The sequence below is a fragment of the Leptidea sinapis genome, chromosome 40 (assembly GCF_905404315.1).
Source record: "Leptidea sinapis chromosome 40, ilLepSina1.1, whole genome shotgun sequence".
Classification (NCBI taxonomy): domain Eukaryota; kingdom Metazoa; phylum Arthropoda; class Insecta; order Lepidoptera; family Pieridae; genus Leptidea; species Leptidea sinapis.
In genome coordinates, this window is record NC_066304.1 from 704,226 (window position 1) to 725,954 (window position 21,729).

At 35.5% G+C, this 21,729-nt stretch overlaps 1 protein-coding gene across 1 annotated transcript; it reads right to left on the reverse strand.

Annotated features, from left to right (window-relative positions):
• Positions 1 to 1,513: 1,513 nt before the first annotated feature.
• On the reverse strand, positions 1,514 to 20,439 carry LOC126976312 (exosome complex component RRP41). The gene is made up of 6 exons (XM_050824594.1): positions 20,055 to 20,439; positions 19,346 to 19,418; positions 17,132 to 17,268; positions 12,399 to 12,603; positions 3,383 to 3,477; positions 1,514 to 1,609 (listed from the first exon to the last, which is right to left on the reverse strand). Exons 1-6 carry the CDS (start codon positions 20,223 to 20,225, stop codon positions 1,535 to 1,537), a joined length of 756 nt encoding a protein of 251 aa, XP_050680551.1. The 5' UTR covers positions 20,226 to 20,439; the 3' UTR covers positions 1,514 to 1,534.
• Positions 20,440 to 21,729: the final 1,290 nt, after the last annotated feature.

Genomic DNA, 21,729 nt, shown 5'->3' on the forward strand with positions numbered 1-21,729 from the left:
TCGTGAGATATACAAAGGTACTCTGTGGCCTGTGTTCGTGAGTCCCGACTGACTGGCTTACTCTGTAGAGGCCGCCCGATTTCGATGCCTGCACGGGTAGTGAGACAGGCTTAATCTGGCGGCGTAAAGGGTACAGTTAAAGGATAGTAACTAAAGTAAATTCATTTTTTCCAGTCAATAATATCTGAGCTTTTTATCTAGCATAACATTCGAAGTTATGTTATTATTATTTATTGTATTATTGAAATCAGTCTGATTCTCTAATCAGTATAATGTAATTTGTGCACTAAAAATCTACTTTGGTGCGCAAATGTACCCCACATAAGTGCGCATTCCTATAGTACGGGGATGGTGTGCGCATTTAGAATCATTCGGATTAATCCGTTGTATCCCGAAGTGTTGTAGACATTACTTATTAATTTAATTATTACCGAACTAAATACTCTGTGGCATTTTTATTTTCCTATCATGCTTATTTTTTAATTTTGACACTATTTTTTATGCACACACTTGCCCCATATGACTCTACCTTGACAGGAGCACCCATAGTGTTTCTAAAAAATTATCCAAAATTCGTTTTTTACTACCCTGAGAAGCCTGGAACCGTTATACATATTGCTTAATACTGTTTTGCGCAGCGGAAATTGTGTTTTAAAAATGATTCGTACCAAATTTCTTTACTACCTTTGTAGTAAAGTAGGCACCCATCCATATTGTTGGAATCATAAATTACTCAGTGGTCAAATTTGAATTCAAAAATTATCCCAAATTCGTTCTCAGCAACCCTGAATACCTTGGAAACGATATCCAAACTAATATTGCAATGATATTATTTTTTTTACAAATAATTCCAAATTCGTTTTACGCCATTCTGAAAATCTTGGGAATGTTTCTCTTTCCCCAATAGCTTTCTTGCGTCGTCTATATAATATGTTATCTCACCCAACATATGTATTGCACTTCCTTGGGAACTCTAAAATATTTCGAGATAAAAGTACCATATGTTGTTTGTTGTTGTCTAAGGATTTTGTGGAAAACTTTCGAGTTTAATTCATGGCTCATGGGCCTAATTCTTATATTTTACTAGTAACTTCATCTGACATGTAAAACTATGCAGTAAAGATTTTCTTTTAGCTAAGTATAATGAAATGATATATGCCATGCGCTCTAACTAGATACCGCAGGCGTAGTCCTAAAGTGCTGTAACTAATACTACGCCCAAGTGGGCCTACGCCAGCCAGTCTCGAACAATGTGTGACGTTGACGTGCCATATGTGCTGTTAAACTTTGCTAATAATTGAAACTAAAATGCCGGACTGTGTAGAAAACCTTGTATAATAATAGTACTTAATAATCAATGACTCAATAATATCTTCACATATAACACATCTTAATAAAATAAATAAATCTTAAATAATAATCAAAATTGATTATACATTATTGGGCTGTCAGGTCGTCTATAACCTAGTATAATTTAAGTCTATGGGGTAAACAGGTAAAATAATAGTCTTCGTAATATCAAAAAGAATATATTTCATATTGTTATTGTGGCATCTTGTTGGGTCCAGCCCTCCGCTAAATGTTCTCTCACTGCCTCGTCTAATATTACCTGAAAATATTAATTATTATAGATACGACATATTTTTTATTAATAAAATACCAATTTTATCAAATGGTTGATCTTTGCAAATAAAACCACTGAGATCTGTGCTATAGCATAATTAGTCTACATGCTTAAATATATTTATTTCGCTTATCCACTATCATTAATATAAGTACTATATGAAGATGTGTCGGTAGATCTGGTTATAATATAACAAAAATAATAACAATTATTAAATTTGAAGCATAGACAAGCCATCAAACCTTGTCCAATTTAACCCCCAGAAGATTCAAGTTTGCGCGTTTACCACTAAAAAACCCCATTTGTCGTATCACCGCTCTTCGACAACACTTCCCTTAAAGCCTCGCCTAGTATCGGAATACTGGGTCTCGAAATCACCATCTGGATGTGTGGCGGTCCTCCACAGAGCGGTTTTCAAGGAGCTTTCTTCCGCGTACTACAACGCTGTGGAATGAGCTTCCTTGTGCAGTGTTTCCGGGACGATACGACATGGGTACCTTCAAAAAAAGCGCGTACACCTTCCTTAAAGGCCGGCAACGCTCTTGTGATTCCTCTGGTGTTGCAAGAGAATGTGGGCGGCGGTGATCACTTAACACCAGGTGACCCGTACGTTCGTTTGTCCTCTTATTGCATAAAAAAAAACGTTTTTTTATAATTTACAGTATATACTCTATAATTGTTTAAGAATTGTTAACGGGTTGGACTTAGTATCCCGTAGCACGAATAAGGTGGTAAAAAAATTTGTATTTGATAGAGCTTTATTCCACGATTATAATGATACCACTCTTATTACAGGCTAATCCACCGTAGAAAATAACAAAAAAAAATTAAAACCTAAAACGGGTAATCACGTAAATAAAACGCTACATGAGTATTGTCATGGCGGCTGGAGGCCAAAAACTGTCAATTGGAAATGAAAAACAGTGAAATGAAACTTAAAAAATAGTCTGGGACAGATTAGAAGGCTTCATCAATAATAATTTTTAAACTAAAAAGGCTAGAACCCAGAGTTGTAAAGCCAGTTAAAAAAACAATAACTATTTTTCGTTTATTTTTGTTATTCAGTTTTAATCGTAATTGCGTGAATGTTACTCTTCAGCTTTTAGCCTTCCGCAGCCATGCCAGCACTCCATTTGAGGGTAGAATTTTTGTTTTATTGTTGTCTTGAAAACTGTACAATAAGTAATAAGAGTAGTTACACTATAGATAGTCGTGGACCAAAAAGCTCTATCAACTACAAATATATTTATAAAAATTGGTTAGGTAAGGTCATGTTAGAACAGTTACAACGCGCGAGCCGAGCGTAGCGTGCGAGTGTCAGAACCTTCCCAACCTTTCAAAATATCATAATTTGAGGTTAGGTTATAATGCTTTTTTCTCTGGAACGGTGCATTACGTTGTAATGGGAGTAGTATCAAGGTTACCCCTTCCCCCCTCGTGCTCCGGGATACTAACTTTTAACCTTTTTTATATAGAATAATCATATTAATGCGTGATAAATAATTAAGAATTATAATTAAATTCTGAGTGCTAACTTTAACCTCCGCCATTTTGTTTTCAAAAATACATGGATCAGCGTGTGTTAGCGGCATGACCCGTTGTCGAATAAGTTTTAGCACATGTGCTATGGATGTTCAGACACAAAAGATAAACGGGAAAGCGCACTTTGAAAAAAATATAGCAAATCATCATATCTACTAATTAGATCTCATAGCACATGTTACACATTCTTATAAGGCCAAATAATTGATACAATACCTCGATGTCCTTGCAGCCCTGCATTGCACGACTCAGCACCACGTCAAAATAGTCCATGTGCAGTCTGTGTGACATCTCCAACAGCGCTATACTGCCTGCCAACAAAGATCAATATCGTGTAAAAACCTACCATTAATCACAATGTCATACGGTAGGTATCTATAGTTATATAAAGTCCCAGCCACTGTTCAGGTATTATCTATAAATGTTGTTGTTGTTTTATTAAATGTTTTATTTGAGAAATGGACCTGTCGTAAATCCTACTACTCCACAGCTGCATATCAAAGTGATCCGATCTTGTATGTTTCATTAAAAATAGCGCAAAAAAAAGAATACTGGGAGAGTTTCTTGCGCCGCTTCTTCTCTCTCAGAACGCCATTTGTTTTCGAAGCGGTAGTAGTATCTAGTATATTAGAAATGACATACATACATAAGTGTGCTTGCGCGGAATATATTATATTTAGGTACATACACATACCGACATTCTGACCTGCCTTGCTCGGATTTTTAAGAATGTACAAAACTTGAACAAAAAAAAACTAATAGGAGATCTGGATTCGAACCGGGTTCTTCTGCTTTCCGGATCTCCCAATGTCTGAGCTATTAAAGTCTTGTATATAGTGGCGAAATTTACCTTTGTATTCTAATGTTATTGTAGCAGTTTCTCATTAAAATACGGATAAAACTACATTTTTTAAAATTGAAATCTAGCTAGATCCATTTCTCGCCCCCGAAACTACCTGTATACTTAATTTCATTAAAATCGTTGGAGCCATTTCCGAGATTCAGATTATATATTTATTTATATACAAGAATTGCTCGTTTAAAGATAAGATATATTGTATTAAACATATTGTTGTCTTGTACCCTAATACAAGCTATGCCTAGTTTGGGGCAAGATAATCTGTGTAAGAGTGTGTCAATATTATTATTATTAATTCTACAGACTTGTATAACGACTGAACGGATTGTGTTAAAATTTGCTGTTTTTGGAGTAAAAGTACGCTCAATGGAGTTAAGTCGGCTAAACTTGTATTTATTAACTTTGCCTTGATGAAGCCAGCACACACTTTCTTTGAAGTCATAAGTACTGCAATATTAAAATTTTAAACGAATTTCTTTCTGGTTTCGTTGGCTATGCTTTGCTTAACTACTATGACTACGCTCGCCATTACTGTAGGTGCTGTGTAATAAGTTACCTACGATAAAGGTAATGACGTTCTATACACACATAAGGTCAAATCATTCACAGTCTGATAGCAAAAGTGTGCTTAATTGACAAGGTAAGCACACTATTCTCATTAGTCGTGTGTCTACTGCCACTGTTTGCATCGGGGTTCTTTAAATTCAATATAGGTACGCAACACTAAACTGTATGTTTTAAATTGCTGTTTATTGACCAAGAATATTTTAAACAATTGGACTCTACGCATCAATGTACAGACTACAGATACAGCGATCGAAGCTTATTATGAAGAACATTATTATGAATTTACAGTAGTTTGTTATGAAGCGAAAACACGTTTGATTGCAGATAAAATTAAAAACAGTAATAATAAAGTAAAAGCGACTTGGGAAATGCGAATTAACAATGAAACTGGCAGATCGAATAGCCGTAACACCTGTATCTGTTTAAATATTAATAATCGCGTTATAAATTCGGATATAGAAAATGCAAATTAATTTGATAAATATTTCTCCCGATTATCACGACCAAAGAGACCTTAACTCTTCACTAAAAGCAGCACATGATATGCTTAATTTAAGCATATACACGTACCAGTATCTTCCACAGTCTCTCAAAGTAAAAATTAAAGAAATAAATATTATGACTGTTCATTGTCAGCACATTTATGAAAATTTTATATACAGTATGTATTTATCATCTATGAATTAAATGTAGCCACATACTTGTTATAACATTTGCTGACGATATACAAAACATGACAAAAAACGGTGCACTAGTTAGGTCAAAAAGTAGACTTTTAATTTTGAGCAAATATTAACATGCTGTACATTGTACAATCGGGTCACGAGGTCACTGGGTCAACACTCAATGATTCAATGAACTTGAATCTTTGCACATCAAAATGCGATGTTGCCACCCCGCGTACTTCAAGTTCAAAGACGCTGGTCGTTTGTCGGATCGAACACAAGCGATGTTGCCTGTTCGCTTCTCGCGGTGACTTCAACTGTGTCGGACCGTCCTAAAGTGAAAGAACGCGGACGGGCTTAGGGTAGGGCGCAACCTATCGATAAATAGCTTCTTTTAAAGGAAATAATACCCGATTCAAAAAGCTATTTAACTTTAAATACTTAGCGCACAGTGTTTCTAGAAATAGCGTAAAAAACCTTAAAACACTACGCTTACTAAATTAGTTAAACTTAAATACTTAGTGTATTTAATGAAATGAAATGAAAATGAATTTATTTAAATTATTATTTTTTTGTTTAAGTTGTAAACGGATAACATGTTATGTAATACAAAGCAATCTAATTTTTTAAAACCGTATCATCTTACCCGTAGTTACTCAGGTTTTATTAAACGGACAAATGAGCGTACAGGACACCTGATGTTAATTGATCACCGCCGCCCTCATTACAACACCAAAGGAATCACAGGAGCATTGCCGAGCTTTTAGATAGGTGTACAGGCTGATTTTAAAGATATCTATGTCAAGGATGAAAGTTCTTTGAAAAAGGCACTGTAAGGGAACGCCTGACATCCTGATGGTGGAGATGATATCGTAATTTGTGGCGAGTCGTGCGAAAGTGGAATTCGGCGGCAGGAATCAGGTCAAGCAGTTGTTCGGAAACCCAGCAACGCCAAATGATCTAGCCGTTCACAGAGCACTGGATCCCCGACAATTCGAGCAGCTATTCGTTGCACGCGGGCATCGTGATCTATTAATGACCCTAGCTTCATTGAAGCCAATTTGGCTTCCTTGACACCTTCCAGATGACCTGTAGACATGACCGGACATGGTCTTCATAATCTACTCGCAGCCAGAGAGTACAGCCTACCCATGAAATTGCCGAAACGTTGACAGCAGGTATCCTCCCCAATAAACACACCTACCCATATTATTATTCTTTCATTATTCTGTGCGAGTGACTTCAGTCGTCACTAATCAGTGACCAGTGTATTTGCGAGTGACAGTGTGCGAGTCTTTTGGGCAAATAGATTATGTGTTTGCCTTTCGAAGGAATCAAGCTGAAATGGACACTTTCTACTACTGTATGTGTATGTGTGTACATGTGTAAATTGTGTTTTTAAGTTTGTTAATTGTTATTGCTTTTACGGTAAATTTGACATTTAGTTTTTCTTTGACGTTTGCGAATACGGGTGAGTTATTTTGAATATAAAACAAGATGCACAATATTGAATTTACAGTTCAGTTCAGTTATACCGAAATAAAAAGTGTTCGTAAGAATGAACATAGAGAATTTTTATTTCGTCGCAAATAATCAAACAAATCAAAGGTGAAGCCGACGATCCAGAGGTCAATGTTCGTCGTCTGTACAGTACTGCTTATTCTTATTTCAAAGTCAAAGTTTTTATTTGCATAAACATGTTAGATTGATGTTACATAAATATTATTGAGTACATGTTTGCCACATTTATGACGTTCAAATTTTATAAAATACATTTCTTACAATACAAAAAAATCATTAGTTACAATAATATAAATTTAACAAAAGATTAGTAGCAGTATTATATTGTATATAGTTAAGTTTTTAGTTGAAAATATTCGTCTAATGAATATAGGCAGTTTTTACTAAGGTATATTTTCAATTTAGATGAGAAATTCCTATTTGACGATACCTCTCTTATTATTTTTGGGATGTGATTATAGATTTTTATGCACATACACAAACAGTTTCTCTGATATAATGTAGTTCTACAGCAAGGTACTTGTAGTTTGGTGGGGTCCCTGGATGGGAATAGAGAAGTGTTTTCACGTTTACTGAATTCGCTAAATTGTTTTCGAACACATACACAACATACAGCACTCAAATATGTATAATTCAATAATTGTTAATAAGTTATATTTTTTAAATACTGGTCTGCAGCTTTCAAGGGGTCCTTTTCCCGCTGCAGCCGTCAAACATTTTTTTTGCGCTATTAAGACTCTATTTATTACTGTTGAGTTACCCCATATTATGATCCCATACCTAATTATAGACTCCACGTAAGCGTGGTAGGCCGTTAAAGCCGCTTTTTCCGATATAGTTTTTTTTAATTCTCCTTATTTCAAAAACAAACTTATTAAGACGTTTGCATAATGATTCAACGTGAGCTTTCCAATTACAATTATTATCCATTATTATGCCTAAGAATTTGGTATTTTCAACCTCATCAATTTTAATGTCATTGTATGTTATGTTTCTAAGGGGTGGATAAATGGTATTATAATTTTTAAATTGTATAAGTTTTGTTTTTAATATATTAATATTTAAATTGTTACTTTCTAACCATTTGCCGATATCAATGATTTCATCATTTATGACCGAGTCGTATGGTCTTTTTGAGTTTGTGTCAGGGATAATTATTGTAATGTCATCAGCATATAACACACACTTATTTTCTGTAATATTTGGTAGGTCGTTGATATATAGTAGAAATAATAATGGTTCAAGTACACTGACCTGAGGTACCCCGGCTTTAGTTTGATTCCAACTTGATTCATATCGTATTATATTTGATCTTCCGTCAGCGTATTATATTTATTTTGTTTGAAAATTTCATTTTTTCAATTTAAAGTTTTTAATTAAATAATTAATTTTGCGATAGTTTTGTGGACTAGTATTTCTTATATTTTTATTTATGTCATAGGTATGCAGACCATACTGTATGTTCACAAAAATCGTCACCTTTTTGCTCTTAATAGTGATTTTCATTATTATAAAACTAGAAATAAGGGATTGCTTGTAACTAATTCTAGTAGGCTTCATAAGATACATAATAGCGTTAAGGGTAAATGTATACATTTTTATAATAAAGTCCCAGCCACCATTCAGGCATTATCTATGAATAAATTTAAATGTTTTATAAAAAAATGACTCTGTCGTAAATCCTATTACTCCACAGCTGAATATATAAGTGATCGGACAGCCTGGGACTAGATTATGATTATTTTATAGCGATAGAAATGACTGTACAATATTGTATATTTTTATTGAAAAGAGCGCAAGAGTTTCTTGCGCCGCTTCTTCTCTCTCAGAGCGCCATTTGTTTCCGAAGCGGTAGTAGTATCTAGTATATTAGAAATGACATCAAAAAGGAATCAATTTTGAGAAAATAAATGCCTTTTTATGGTGTAAGGATTTTCTAAATGTTTAAAACGTCATTGGGTAAAGGACTCCTTGATAGATCTTGGTATTCAATTTTACAATAAAATATTACATAATATACTCACTCACTGAGCACAAATGCAAAAATATCTTAATGCTCTTTTGACAAAGAAGTCTAACTACAGTATAGCAGATTATAAAGAAGATAATAATCCATTGTTATTGTCTGGTTCAGCGCAGGCCACCTTATATTTGTATAGTATTATATTAAGTAGGCTATTTATTTATTTAAGATGTACCCACAATAACTCAACTTAACATTAACAATTGATTTGCACTTACATACTAATTCTAGATTGGCTATTCTAATTAGGTACATTCAGCATTTTAGTTATGAAAAAATTAAGTAACTTAGTAATAAATCTTAAATCTAGAAAGTATAGAATGTAAATAATAATTATAAAGTAGTAAGTGTGGAATTACAAAAAAATAAAAGTAAGAATTAATAAGTCATTAACAATCTAATACAATCTATTATCTACCGTGGTCGTTATTTTTTCTAAAACTTTATTTCTAAATGACTTAAACGTGTCGTTTAAAATGCCAACTTCATGATCGTTAATATCATTGAATGTTGTAGATATTCTATTATGAGGACCGTATTGTTTCACATTCGTTCTAGAGTAATTATTTGAAAATATTTTATGAATCGGTTGTCTTGGTAAACATCTTGGAATGGAGAAATTTAAGTTAGATATTATGTTAGGTTCTAAGGATCCGTGTATAATTTTAAAAAGGCCGCAAAGGTCCAGAAATTTTCGTCTGTTGAACAGAGAAACAATCTTAAAATGATTTAATCTGTCACAGTAACGTGATCGATTTGAGAGGCATCTTTGAATGACTAGAATTTCGTAAATGATTTTTGAATTTTTTCCATGCGTTTTATGTGGCATTTATAGAAAGGGTTCCATATTATGCTATTGAACTCTAAAGTACTTCGAACAAGCGTGTTAAATATACAGCGATGTTTTAAAAAAACATGTTGATTGTCTGTTATTATATTACTTAAGTAGGGAGTTACTGCTGATAAAATTAGTCGCTCAAAAATTTTGGAAAATGTGTTTAATATTGAAACTGGGCGATAGTTTTTGATATTATCTCTATGGTCCTTTTTATATATAGGAACTATATTTGCTATCTTCCACAAATCAGGAAAAATTGAGGTTTGCATGGATTTTTTGAAAATAATATTTCACGGCAAAGATAAGTGCCTCCATGTTTTTAAAAATAAAGTATGGCGGAATACCATCGGGACCAGCTCCTTTACTAGGATCAATAGAACGAAGTAACTTAAAAATGTTTCTTTCACTTATTTCTACATTGGAAATGGAAAACTGGGGAAATGTAGTTTTACTATCAAGATTATAACCATTGATGTTATCTTTTGAAAATATTGATTGGAAATGAGTAGCAAATAGTTCTGTCATACCTTGACCAGTTTCTGAGGTTGTGTCATTCAATTTCATCTTACTAGGTATTTCGAACGAGGAGCTCTTTTTATTTTTTATAAACCCTCAAAATTTCTTTGGGTCACTGTGTATTAGTGATTCAATTCCGGCATGATAGTCATTGTAATAGGTTTTAAGTAATGAAGCAACACGTTTTTTCAATAAATTGAGTTCAAGTTCATCTCTTGGGTTTTTATATGTTTTGAAACGCTTGCGGATTTTCTCGTTTTCACGAATTAATTTAATGAGATTCGGTTTATACCGAATTGGATATTTTGTGCCTTTTACTTTCCGTTTTGGAACATAAACTGCAATAATATCGTTCAGCATGTTGTATAATTATGAAACCATGACATTAACATCTTCACTGGCTATAAGTGTCTGGTCCCAATCGGGTTCGCTCGATTTTCTTATTTATTACATCATAATCAGCTTTATAAAAGCGTGATTAACAAAGGTTCTACATTTAAGGTATTTACATGTGTTTAATTCTACGTTGATTATGATTGCTGGATGATGAGTATCAAGTTTTGATAAGGGGCACTTGCTTCCGTGACTTTAACAATACATTCTCGACCAAGAACGAGATCTAAAATGCGGTTATTACTATTCCGAACATTATTATATTGAAGAAAGTTGTTTTGAGACATAAAATCTACGATTGAAAAGCCTAATTTATTGTTGTAGTTAAAAGGTTGTAATAACTTATTGTCATCTAATTTCCAATCTATGAATCCTAAATTAAAATCACCAACTACTAGTACTTCATTTGAGTGTGATTGCACAACCGTACTTATGTTTTCCAAGACAACGCTACACACTGGAGGGGGGACATAAACAGCACATAGAAGAATGTCTTTAGTATTACCATTACATGTACACTTAATAGAAAGCCATAAGTCCTCGTTAGGACTCTCGAAATGGATAATACGCGTACTATTAATAGATTTAGCAACTGCCACGATCACACCACCTCCCACCTTTTTTTTGGGAGTCGGTGGATTCTCTATCTCTTCTGTGTATAAAATATTGTTCATTAAAAAGTTCACCGTCGTATATCGAATTATCAAGCCATGTTTCTGTTCCCACAATAATATCGTATTTACTTGCAAGAGACTCGAACCTTATGTTTTCTAATTTCGTTTTCGTACCTCGAAAATTTTGGTAGTAAATATTGTTTTTTTTTTGCTATTAATCTGTCATATTTTGATGATCACGTCACTTTCAGTTTCATAATTTGTTAAGTGATTCATTGTTTTTAATGAGAATTGGTGAAGAGTGTTCGTCTTTGCGAGTATATATTTTTCCGTTCCTGACCCACACAAATCGAATACCCTTTTCTTTGGCACGAGTACTTTTATTGCACGAGTTTTAGCATGAAGTGACTTGTAAAAGGGCGATAAGTGCTCTGCAACATAGATAGGTACAACATGGGTAGGCTATATGAGCTGGGTGTGTCTTGACATTCATAAGTGTCATTTCCGTGACCTACATGAATGAAGTGATTTTGATTTGATTTACGAATTGATGTTGCTTCACGATGTTTACCAAGTATTGTTATTACCCTATGGTAAATAAATATGTTTCTATTATATTTTCTTAATTATTCCTTTTTCTCGGTTTGCACCGGGGTCATGTACGAGAAGCTTTAAGGACTTTATATCACCGGAACAACCAGTTGCGCCGCAGTGGGGTCCGTAAGCTACCAAAATAGACATTAGTGATGCCACTTTGTTGAGACAGTATCAAAATGTTTCTCGAAGAGATAGCATGACTACTGGTGTATGTAAGAAGGAAAAGAAAATTTAAGAGAAAAAAGAAACAGTGGTGGGTTCATCCCTATTTAGACTTGGCATTTCATTTTTAAATGTCGAGCCCCTAATTCGTTGCGCAACCAAACGGACACCAGTTATAGAGCTGTATACATATTGTTGGTAGCGGCGACTGGTTGCCACCGTGGGGTCCCGGTGTAATATAGCTCTAAGATTGCAACTGGCCAACATTACATTACAACGCACCAGTGGAAGGCTTCTTTGCACCGGATACCGGCTAGATTATGGGTACCAACAACAACGGCGCCTATTTCTGCCGTGTAGCAGTAATGTGTGAGCATTACTCTGTTTCACTCTGAAGGGCGGCGGGGCTAGTGAAATTACTGGGCAAATGAGGCTTGGCATCTTATGTCTCAAGGTGACGAGTGCAGTTCAACTGACCCGTACTCGGCAGCGCGGCGACCGTCAGACACACGCCGCCCGCCGCCTCCTCCACGTGGCCCACGTCCACGAGCGGCTCGCGCGCGCCGCCTGGCCCCGCCACGCTCGCCGAGCTGGCGCACGCGTACGCCCGCAGGGGCACGCCCGCATCCACCAGCGCCAGCGTCGAAGCGTTCACGCACGCGCAGTACGCGCCGCCGTCTGCCTACCAACGGTCATTATTATTGTGTGATTTACACACTGCAGTTAATATTATGGGTGTTTACCACTAACCTAACTAATATAAATGTTGATGAAAGTGACATAAGCATGGATGAAATAGTGAAAGCATTGAAAAGTATGAGATTAGGTAAAGCTGCAGGGTATGACAGGATTACCGTCGAGATGCCGAGGGCCGGTCGGGGCGTAGTGGCTAGCCAGTTGTCCCGCCTCTTCAATTTGTGCTGGCGAAATGGGCAAGTACCAGGAGACTGGTCCAAAGCTGTAATCGTGCCATTGCCAGTGCCAAAATACAAAGGACCTATGGGGCCATTCGACTAATATTGTTAAATACATACTTGACATTATAGCACCTGAATTAGCAATAATATTTAATGAATGCATAGATGAGGGTGTGTTCCCTGACCTCATGAAATACAGCAAAGTTATACCTTTGTTTAAATCGGGCAGTTATTTTGACCCTGCTAATTTCAGACCTATTTCAGTGCTGCCTGTTTTTAGTAAAATTTTTTGAAAAACTTTACTTCTACAAATGCATTTTTGTAAATTAATGAACAAAAATCAGTTTGGTTTCACTAGGGGCTTATCAACAATTAATGCGGGTACTAGACTCATTGAGCACATCTTTGACGCCTGGGAAGAGTCACAGGATGCATTGGGCATTTTTTGTGATTTGTTAAAAGCATTTGACTGCGTCCACCATGAAACTTTACTCCTAAAACTAAAGCATTATGGAATGAAAAATAGAGCCCTAAATCTGTTAAAATCATATTTAAGCGAAAGAGTTCAGATAGTCGATGTAAATGGCAAACGGTCTTCGGGTAAACCTGTGGGAATAGGTGTTCCACAGGGTTCTATTCTCGGTCTTTTCTTGTTTCTTATATATATTTACGATCTACCGTTTGTGGTAGATGATAGCCATGAGATTGTATTGTTTGCTGATGATACTTCACTTATTTTTAAAGTGAAGCGACGTGCGGATATTGATGACGAGGTAAGCAATGCACTCTCAAAGATAGTGCGTTGGTTTGAGACGAATAATCTGCACTTAAACAGTAAAAAACAAAGTGTTTACGGTTCATTACACCAAACACAGCGGAGGTACAAACCAACGTACTTATAAATGACCAGAGATTGAAACTTGTGGACACTACGGTCTTCTTGGGTATCACGTTAGATAAAAAGCTTCAGTGGGGTCCACATATTACCCATCTAGCAGATAGACTCAGCTCTGCGGCATATGCAGTTAGAAAGATTAGAGAGTACACGAATGTTGCGACCGCTAGATTAGTGTACTTTAGTTATTTTCACAGCATCATGACATACGGTATATTACTATGGGGTCATGCTGCTGACATTGATATAGTGTTTGCACTGTAAAAGAGAGCTGTTCGTGCTATATATCAGCTTGGTTATAGACAGTCTCTCAAAGAAAAATTTAAAGAAATAAATATTATGACTGTTTATTGTCAGTACATTTATGAAAATTTAATATATGTTCACAAAAATCGTCACCTTTTTGCTCTTAATAGTGATTTTCATTATTATAACACTAGAAATAAGGGATTGCTTGTAACTAATTCTAGTAGGCTTCATAAGATACATAATAGCTTTAAGGATAAATGTATACACTTCTACAATAAAGTCCCAGCCACTGTTCAGGCATTATCTATAAATAAATTTAAATGTTTTATAAAAAAATGGCTCTGTCGTAAATCCTATTACTCCACTGCTGAATATGTAAATGATCGGACAGCTTGGGACTAGATTGTGATTATTTTATAGCGACTGTACAATATTGTATATTTTTATTGAAAAGAGCGCAAAAAAAAAGAATGCTGGGAGAGTTTCTTGCGCCGCTTCTTCTCTCTCAGAGCGCCATTTGTTTCCGAAGCGGTAGTAGTATCTAGTAGTATAAGAAATGACATCAAAAAGAATTCTAAAGGAATCAATTTTGAGAAAATAAATGCCTTTTATTGTATAAGGGAAATGGGTCCCGACAAGACTGTGGAAATTACCGCGATATAAGCCTTCTCAGCGTCGTCGGTAAATTGTATGCAAAAGTGTTGATTGAAAGAGTTGTGAACGAAACAGACGAAAAAGTATGGGATGCCCAAGCGGGATTTAGAAAGGGAATGGGATGTACGGATCGGGTCTTTTCCTTGCGGTGCATAGCCGAAAAGTTTTTGGCTAAAAACAAGAAGGTCTATTGCGCGTTCGTGGATCTAGAAAAGGCCTATGATAGAGTGTTAAGGAATGAGCAGTGTGATCATCCAAGCATTGCAATCTCTTTTTAAAGATTCTAGTGCTTGTGTAAGGATAAACGGGCATACACTGAATGGTTTAATATCGAAAAAAGTTTTAGACAGGGATGTGTAGCGTCACCGTGGCTGTTTAATCTGTTCATAAATAATTGCTTGACAGATTTAAAAGAGAATGAAAGTGGGTTGAGAATGAATGAGTTACTCGTCAAATGTTTTCTCTATGCTGATGACCAAGTATTACTTGCATCTTCGGCCGAGGAGTTGCAGGAGATGGTAACTGCTATGAATAGAGCTTTTGGTAGAAAGGGAATGAAGATGAATGTAAAGAAGACGAAAGTGATGGTGATTGAAAGAGATGAGATAGTGACAGACTGCAATATCGTGATTGGAGATGAAAAAATTGAAGAGGTGAATGAGTTTGTGTATTTGGGTTCTAAATTTACAAGAGGTGGAAAGTATGAGAGTGATATTGAAAGAAGAGTGAATGCAGGAGACATGGTGAATGGAGCTTAGCACTCCTTTATGAGCAGGCAGAAGGTGTCTAATAAGGCTCGTTTGGCTGTGCATGAGGGGGTGTTGGTTCCAACACTCGTGAAAGTTGGGTATGGCAGAAGAAACATGAAAATAGAATAAATGCAGTTGAGATGAGAGCGTTGAGAAGTATGATAGGAGTTAAACTGAGTGACAGGATGAGAAATAGTGAGATAAGGAAACGTTGTGGTCTGAAAGAAGATGTTGTGACAAAAATTGAGAAAGGTATGCTTAGATGGTTTGGACATGTCGAGAGAATGAATGAAGAACGACTGACGAAGGAAGTGTATAGGCCAATGTGAATGAAAGTGTTGGAAGGGGTAGACCTAGGCGGACGTTTCAAGATCAAATCAGGGACGTCTTGAAAAAAGGCCAAGAAATCAAGAGTACCCTAAATCGAAGAGCATGTATGAAAGGAATAATGAAAGTGGACGAAGCGAAACAAGTATGTAAGGATCGTAGCAAGTGGAAAGAAGTGGTCTCTGCCTACCCCTACGGGAAAGAGGCGTGATTTTATGTATGTATGTATGTTACTACTAACCGTACTAACTCTTGTTGGCTATTTTTCAGTTCACAAAAGAAAACCACAGCTATATCAACCGATTATTTCTTTATGTACCATTCAGTTGACGGAGCCAATTATTAAAAAAAAAAGGCGGTGGGAGGGTGGAGACGAAGTGTGACTAGGGGCGCCGAGTTGTCCCAAATTTTGTGTCATAAAATTTTTCAAGATATAATATTTTATATCTAAGTATTACAACAATAAGTTAAACTACATACCCTAAAGAATAACATAAAAATAGTTGAAACAATGACTAAGTAGCGAGGTAGCGATCTATGAATATCATTGTGAATTGTACAAACACACATAATAATAGATCCGGACATAGTATTTTTTCTCATAAATGTGTTCATTAATCGTAACTGAGGAACCAATTTACCATACCTGTTCTACATCCTTTAAGAATCTCCTTTCCCTGGTTTTTACTAAACTTTTAAATAGTTTATGTTAATATAGTAGGAAAAATAAGATTATGTTTTACAACACTCTTAACACTAACATAAGTCTTTTTATATAGTACTAGTTGACCCGACAGACGTTGTTAGAGTAGACAGAAAATAATGTTTTTATTAATTTGTTAATAATATTTCATAACATCAAGAATTATTTCGTAAAATATGGACCCTGTTGTTGTAATGAAATTGTTTCACAGTAGAACTGTCAAACCGTGCGTCGATAAATTCTCTCATAGAAAATATGTCCATACAAAACAAATATCGGACGACGGGAGACACATCAAAGGAAAATTGTTGTTTTTATTTCATTCCGAACACTTTCATATTTATTCACCTTTTAAACCTTCCCTGGACTTCCACAAATAAATCAAGACCAAAATTAGCCAAATCGGTCCAGCCGTTCTCGAGTTTTAGCGAGACTAACGAACAGCAATTCATTTATATATATATATATATATATAGAAGATACATATTTGTGTGAATTATTTTTTAAGTCATTTTCTAATTTTACTAAATCTGGTTTCAGAATTTCAGATTTTAAAATAAAATTATAAAACTGTTTTATATAAACACGGATACACTGACTGTACCATTATTCATCACCTGGTAGCTTACCTCAACCTGACACTGGCTCAATTTTGGCTTCCAACAAAAGAAAAAGAAACGATTTAAAGAATAGAATACAATAAAGAATACAAAAACCTGAAGAACTTGAACATAAATATCAATCTGCGACCGCGGGTACAGCTCAGTTTTGATAGCCGCAGACAATGCCTGTCGTAAATGCATAGACATCTCTTGCGATTTGCGATCGCCGTGTGGCCTGTTCTTCCTTTCACCTGCAATCATTGTTATGTTATAAAGGTATGAAACACATCCAACGTCCAACTACATCATCGCCATATTCTCCAGTCGTGGAGACCAGGGATATCAGGAGCGACACAAGGCGATTGCCAGCACAGTTTCTATCAAGGTCGCTCAGGTGCTGATCTTCTGAACTAACAAAACACAACACAAAACGTAACACTGAAAATGTTTAGAAAATGAAATACGGCTTAATATAGAAAGTTGCCAATACTTTTATTGTTTTTCGAAGTAATCTCCGTTCCTTTCTACACATCGTCGCATTCGATGGAACCACTGAGAAAAGCAGTGGGCCCATTCTTCCTTAGGACTCCTATCTTCTATGGTATTTTCGTACGCTTTCACCGCATCTTCAGGGCTCGTAAAGCGAATACCTACAAATTTTATGTTTAGTTCTTAGGAATAAATAAAAGTCGCAGGGCGCCAGGTCAGGACTGTATGACGGATGACTCATTATCTCGACACCTGCAATAGTCAAATATTCAACAGTCCGTTTTTCGGAGTGCGCTTAAGTATTGTCGTGGTGAAGGAGGATCCTGCTTGGAGGGTGCTGCTGTCGAATTTTTTCAAAGACAACAGGCAAACAGCGATTGACATACGAGTCTGCAGTAACTGTCCTTCCATCTTCTAGCACAACTGTCGCGAAATGACCTTACCGACCAAAGAATGAGGCAATCATCTTTTTTCCTTGACTTCTTCCTTTCTTTACCTTAGTTGGCCGATCCTCGAAAGGAAACAGCCACTGAGCTGATTTTCTTTTGGGTTCGGGTACGTAGCAATATATCCAGCTTTCATCACCTGTGACGATGTCAAATACAGCATTTGAGTCACCGCCATTGAACTTATCTAAAATTTGGCTACACCAGTCTGTGCGACGATGTTTCTGGTTGTCGGTTAAAGTATGGGGAATCCATCTGGTACAAAGCTTCCTGACGCCTAAATGTTTTTGAACTTGACTCATGCCAATACCTAGACTTGCCCGTATCTGCTGATAGGTCACTATCTTATCTTCTAGCTGTTAAAAGACATCCTGCATGCTGATTATCATTGAGATTGCTATGTCCACACTTAAACTTGTTAAACCAATTGAAAATATTGGCATGAGAAGGGGCTACATAAGGGCAAATAAGTTCTAAAATTGAAATTCAAAAAAGTTTTCATTACCAATGTTTCTAACTGGCCAGTTCTAAACATTTCAGTGTTACCCACAAATACCTTGGTCAAAGCACTTATATTGAAGCTTCCTTCTTATGGGCTATGAGCTTATGCAAATTGCCCACTAGCTTTCTGGCTGATGGGAGTATCAAAGTTGATATTGATGACATATGCTCTGACTTAAAACGCATAAGTACTGGTATCCCAACTGCTACAAATATCAGTCAAGATAGTGTCAATGATAACCGGAAAAAACTTGTATATGAAATCAGGACTGCACTATTAGATTACGAAGAGCTGTTTCACGTGATTCCTGCCGCCGACTTCTTCAACATGCCACATATTAGGAGGTTAATTAGACCATAAACGGAATTGTTGAAGGAACTATGATTTTGGAGTGGAGCAGCCAGTGCAGCTGCTCCCCCCTATAATATCTGGTCATGTTTTAGTGGCTTAACCATTCATTTAATTATTATTTAGCATTTCAAAAATAATTTTTACTTTACAATGGTACTTATGTATATGAAGCCAAAATTAAAATATTTGTCTATTTGTTGGTTTGTTTGTGATTGCCCCTCTTAGAATCTGGTAAACTGATTTGGATGTGGTTTAAATTACTGCTTGTTCAATTCTTCTCAACCAAAAAAGGAAAGTTAATTGAAATGAGCTTCCTTGTGCGGTGTTTCCGGGACGATATGACATGGGTACCTTCAAAAAAAGAGTGTACACCATCCTTAAAGGCCGGCAACACTCCTGTGATTCCTCTGGTGTTGCAAGAGATTGTGGGTGGTGGTGATCACTTAAGAACAGGTGACCCGTACGCTCGTTCGTCCTCCTATTCCATAAAAAAAAAATACACTAAAATCTATGTGAATTGAACTAAGGGCTGTATCTCACCAGTAGAAAATGTGGCCATGCTATATTGACAGTTGACAACTACTCCATCAGTTGACATTTTTGATTTTGATGCCTGAAAGAAGGTAACCCATTTTAGCAATACATACATCACACTTTGACATTATGAATTTACAATATATAAAAATAAAACATTTTAAGGTACTGTGAGAAACAATGCACCATGCAAATGCAAACTCGCAAGATATTCTTAATCCAGGTATTTGTGTGACTATACCATTATATTCTTGCCTATGCAGCTTCTTCTCCAATCAATTCAAATAACTCATTTCTTTTTTTTTTCAAAACCTCATGGTGGCTAATACATATGGCCAGAACAAAAGTGTTGGTGGCGCAATAAGTTGAACCATTGACTGTCACCAAGGACAGCTGGTTCAAACCTTGCTTACCAATTTACCAATGTAATTTCGGTTTTCCAATTTATATGTAATGTAAAATGTATGTTAATGTATATTCAGAGTGACATGTGTGAAGGGCAAAGTGAATGTATGAAAACGCAATTTCGACCGAAATAATTAGTATCGAGATCCCAGTATGCTGTTATTGGGTTCCCTAACGTTACGTAACGCTTTAACAACAGAGGCATACCCTTTATATAAAATAATGACTTCACATAAAATATTAAAATTACGCCGATATAAATATTGACTGTACCTCCATAACCTCAAAATATTAATGATTAATCGCTAACCTGATGAGGACCATAAACCGCAGCTATGACTTTTGTATTTCCTTGTTCTAAATATGCACTACCATCAGGTTGAGTAAAAACACCTAATTTGCACCTTATTCGACGTAATTCGTTTGGCCTCCGACCATCCAAACGAAGACCCTGGGCAGACAACAAATCCGGTCCCGGCATAGCTTTAAGCTAATGTATTTTGAATTTTATGAACGACGTAAAATGTTTATAGTAATGGCTTATTTAAAGTTAAACATGCACAGATTGTACGTTAAAATTACATTACAGCATTTAAGGTCGCAAAAAGTACGTAAAGCAACAATATTTACATGATCAAAATATTATTACACAGTTTTTTTTGGATTTTATGACCTGGTAACATATATATTCCCTATATATTATTATACTCTTTGCCTGGTAACTAAGACCTTTAAGTCAAGTCTTTTTTATTATCTAAATAATATATATACTTTTCATTTCACAGTTCACTTATCACTTCACTTTATATTTAAATCGTTAGAATTGTATTCTTAATATATTTGTATAATGGTTTATAACTTCTTTTGTCTCTTAATAACTGATCAAGTGGAGGCGGGTGAGACGAAGAATCACATAAAATTTTTGAATCACTGATTTCACTAGTCAGCACAAGTCTGTCAATCAGAAATGTTTGGCAGTCGAAAATAAGGTGTTCCAGAGTTTCTTCATTTAATTGCAATGTGGGTAAATTTTATTCTCAACAATACCCAATCTTGCAAGGTGTGACGGTGCAGTATTATGGCCATAACGCAATCTTTTTATCGTGGGAATAAAATCTCTGTTGCAATCCTTCAATTGATTGTACCAGGCTCTGACAGGTATGTTTTCTTTTATGCAGCCATACTATTTTCCTTTATTACCTTGGCCTGTCTGCCAGATGTCTAATCATAACTTTTGAATTTCTTCGTCAATATATTGGAGACAATCATTCATAGGAAACTCTGTAACATTTTTAACATCAACTGAATTAATACCTTCATATGCAGTCTTATCAGCCATTTCGTTAACTGTTATACCTTTGTGTGATGGCAACCATAGGAAGGCCACTTGAATATGCTCAAGGTGGTATTTATATATTATTTCTTTTATAAAAAAGAGGATATATTTAGATTAAAAATTAACTGTAAGATTAGTTAAACCTTTTATTAAGCTTAAAGAATCTGTTACTATTAAAAAGTTCTTAAAGTTGTGAATTTCGCGTATTCTTATTAATGCCTGATAAACTGCATATGCTGTAAAAATTGAGCATGATTGGATAAAAGCTGGTCAATTATTAGAGATCGAAAAATGATTGGATACCCAAGAATACATCCAGAATATGTTCACTTCAATTAAAAAATGAAGATTTTCATTTATCAAAAAAGAAATTCACGATAGTTTCCAAAAAATTTATACGAATTTGAACCATGAGTATTAATTTGGTTTGATGATATTACGATTTTGTTCAATGATGTACTTAATTCCCTTAAAAAAACACATAGCATTGGTTTTTCAAGAGTTTGTAAGCATTCGTATGCACTGCATTGCAAGAACAGATTCTTTGCTTACTCATCACACGAAATTCTACACATACTTACGATTTTTTGCGAAACATAATGCTCGTAATAAAGTGCGTCATGTAAATATTTCATCATAAAGCTAAATT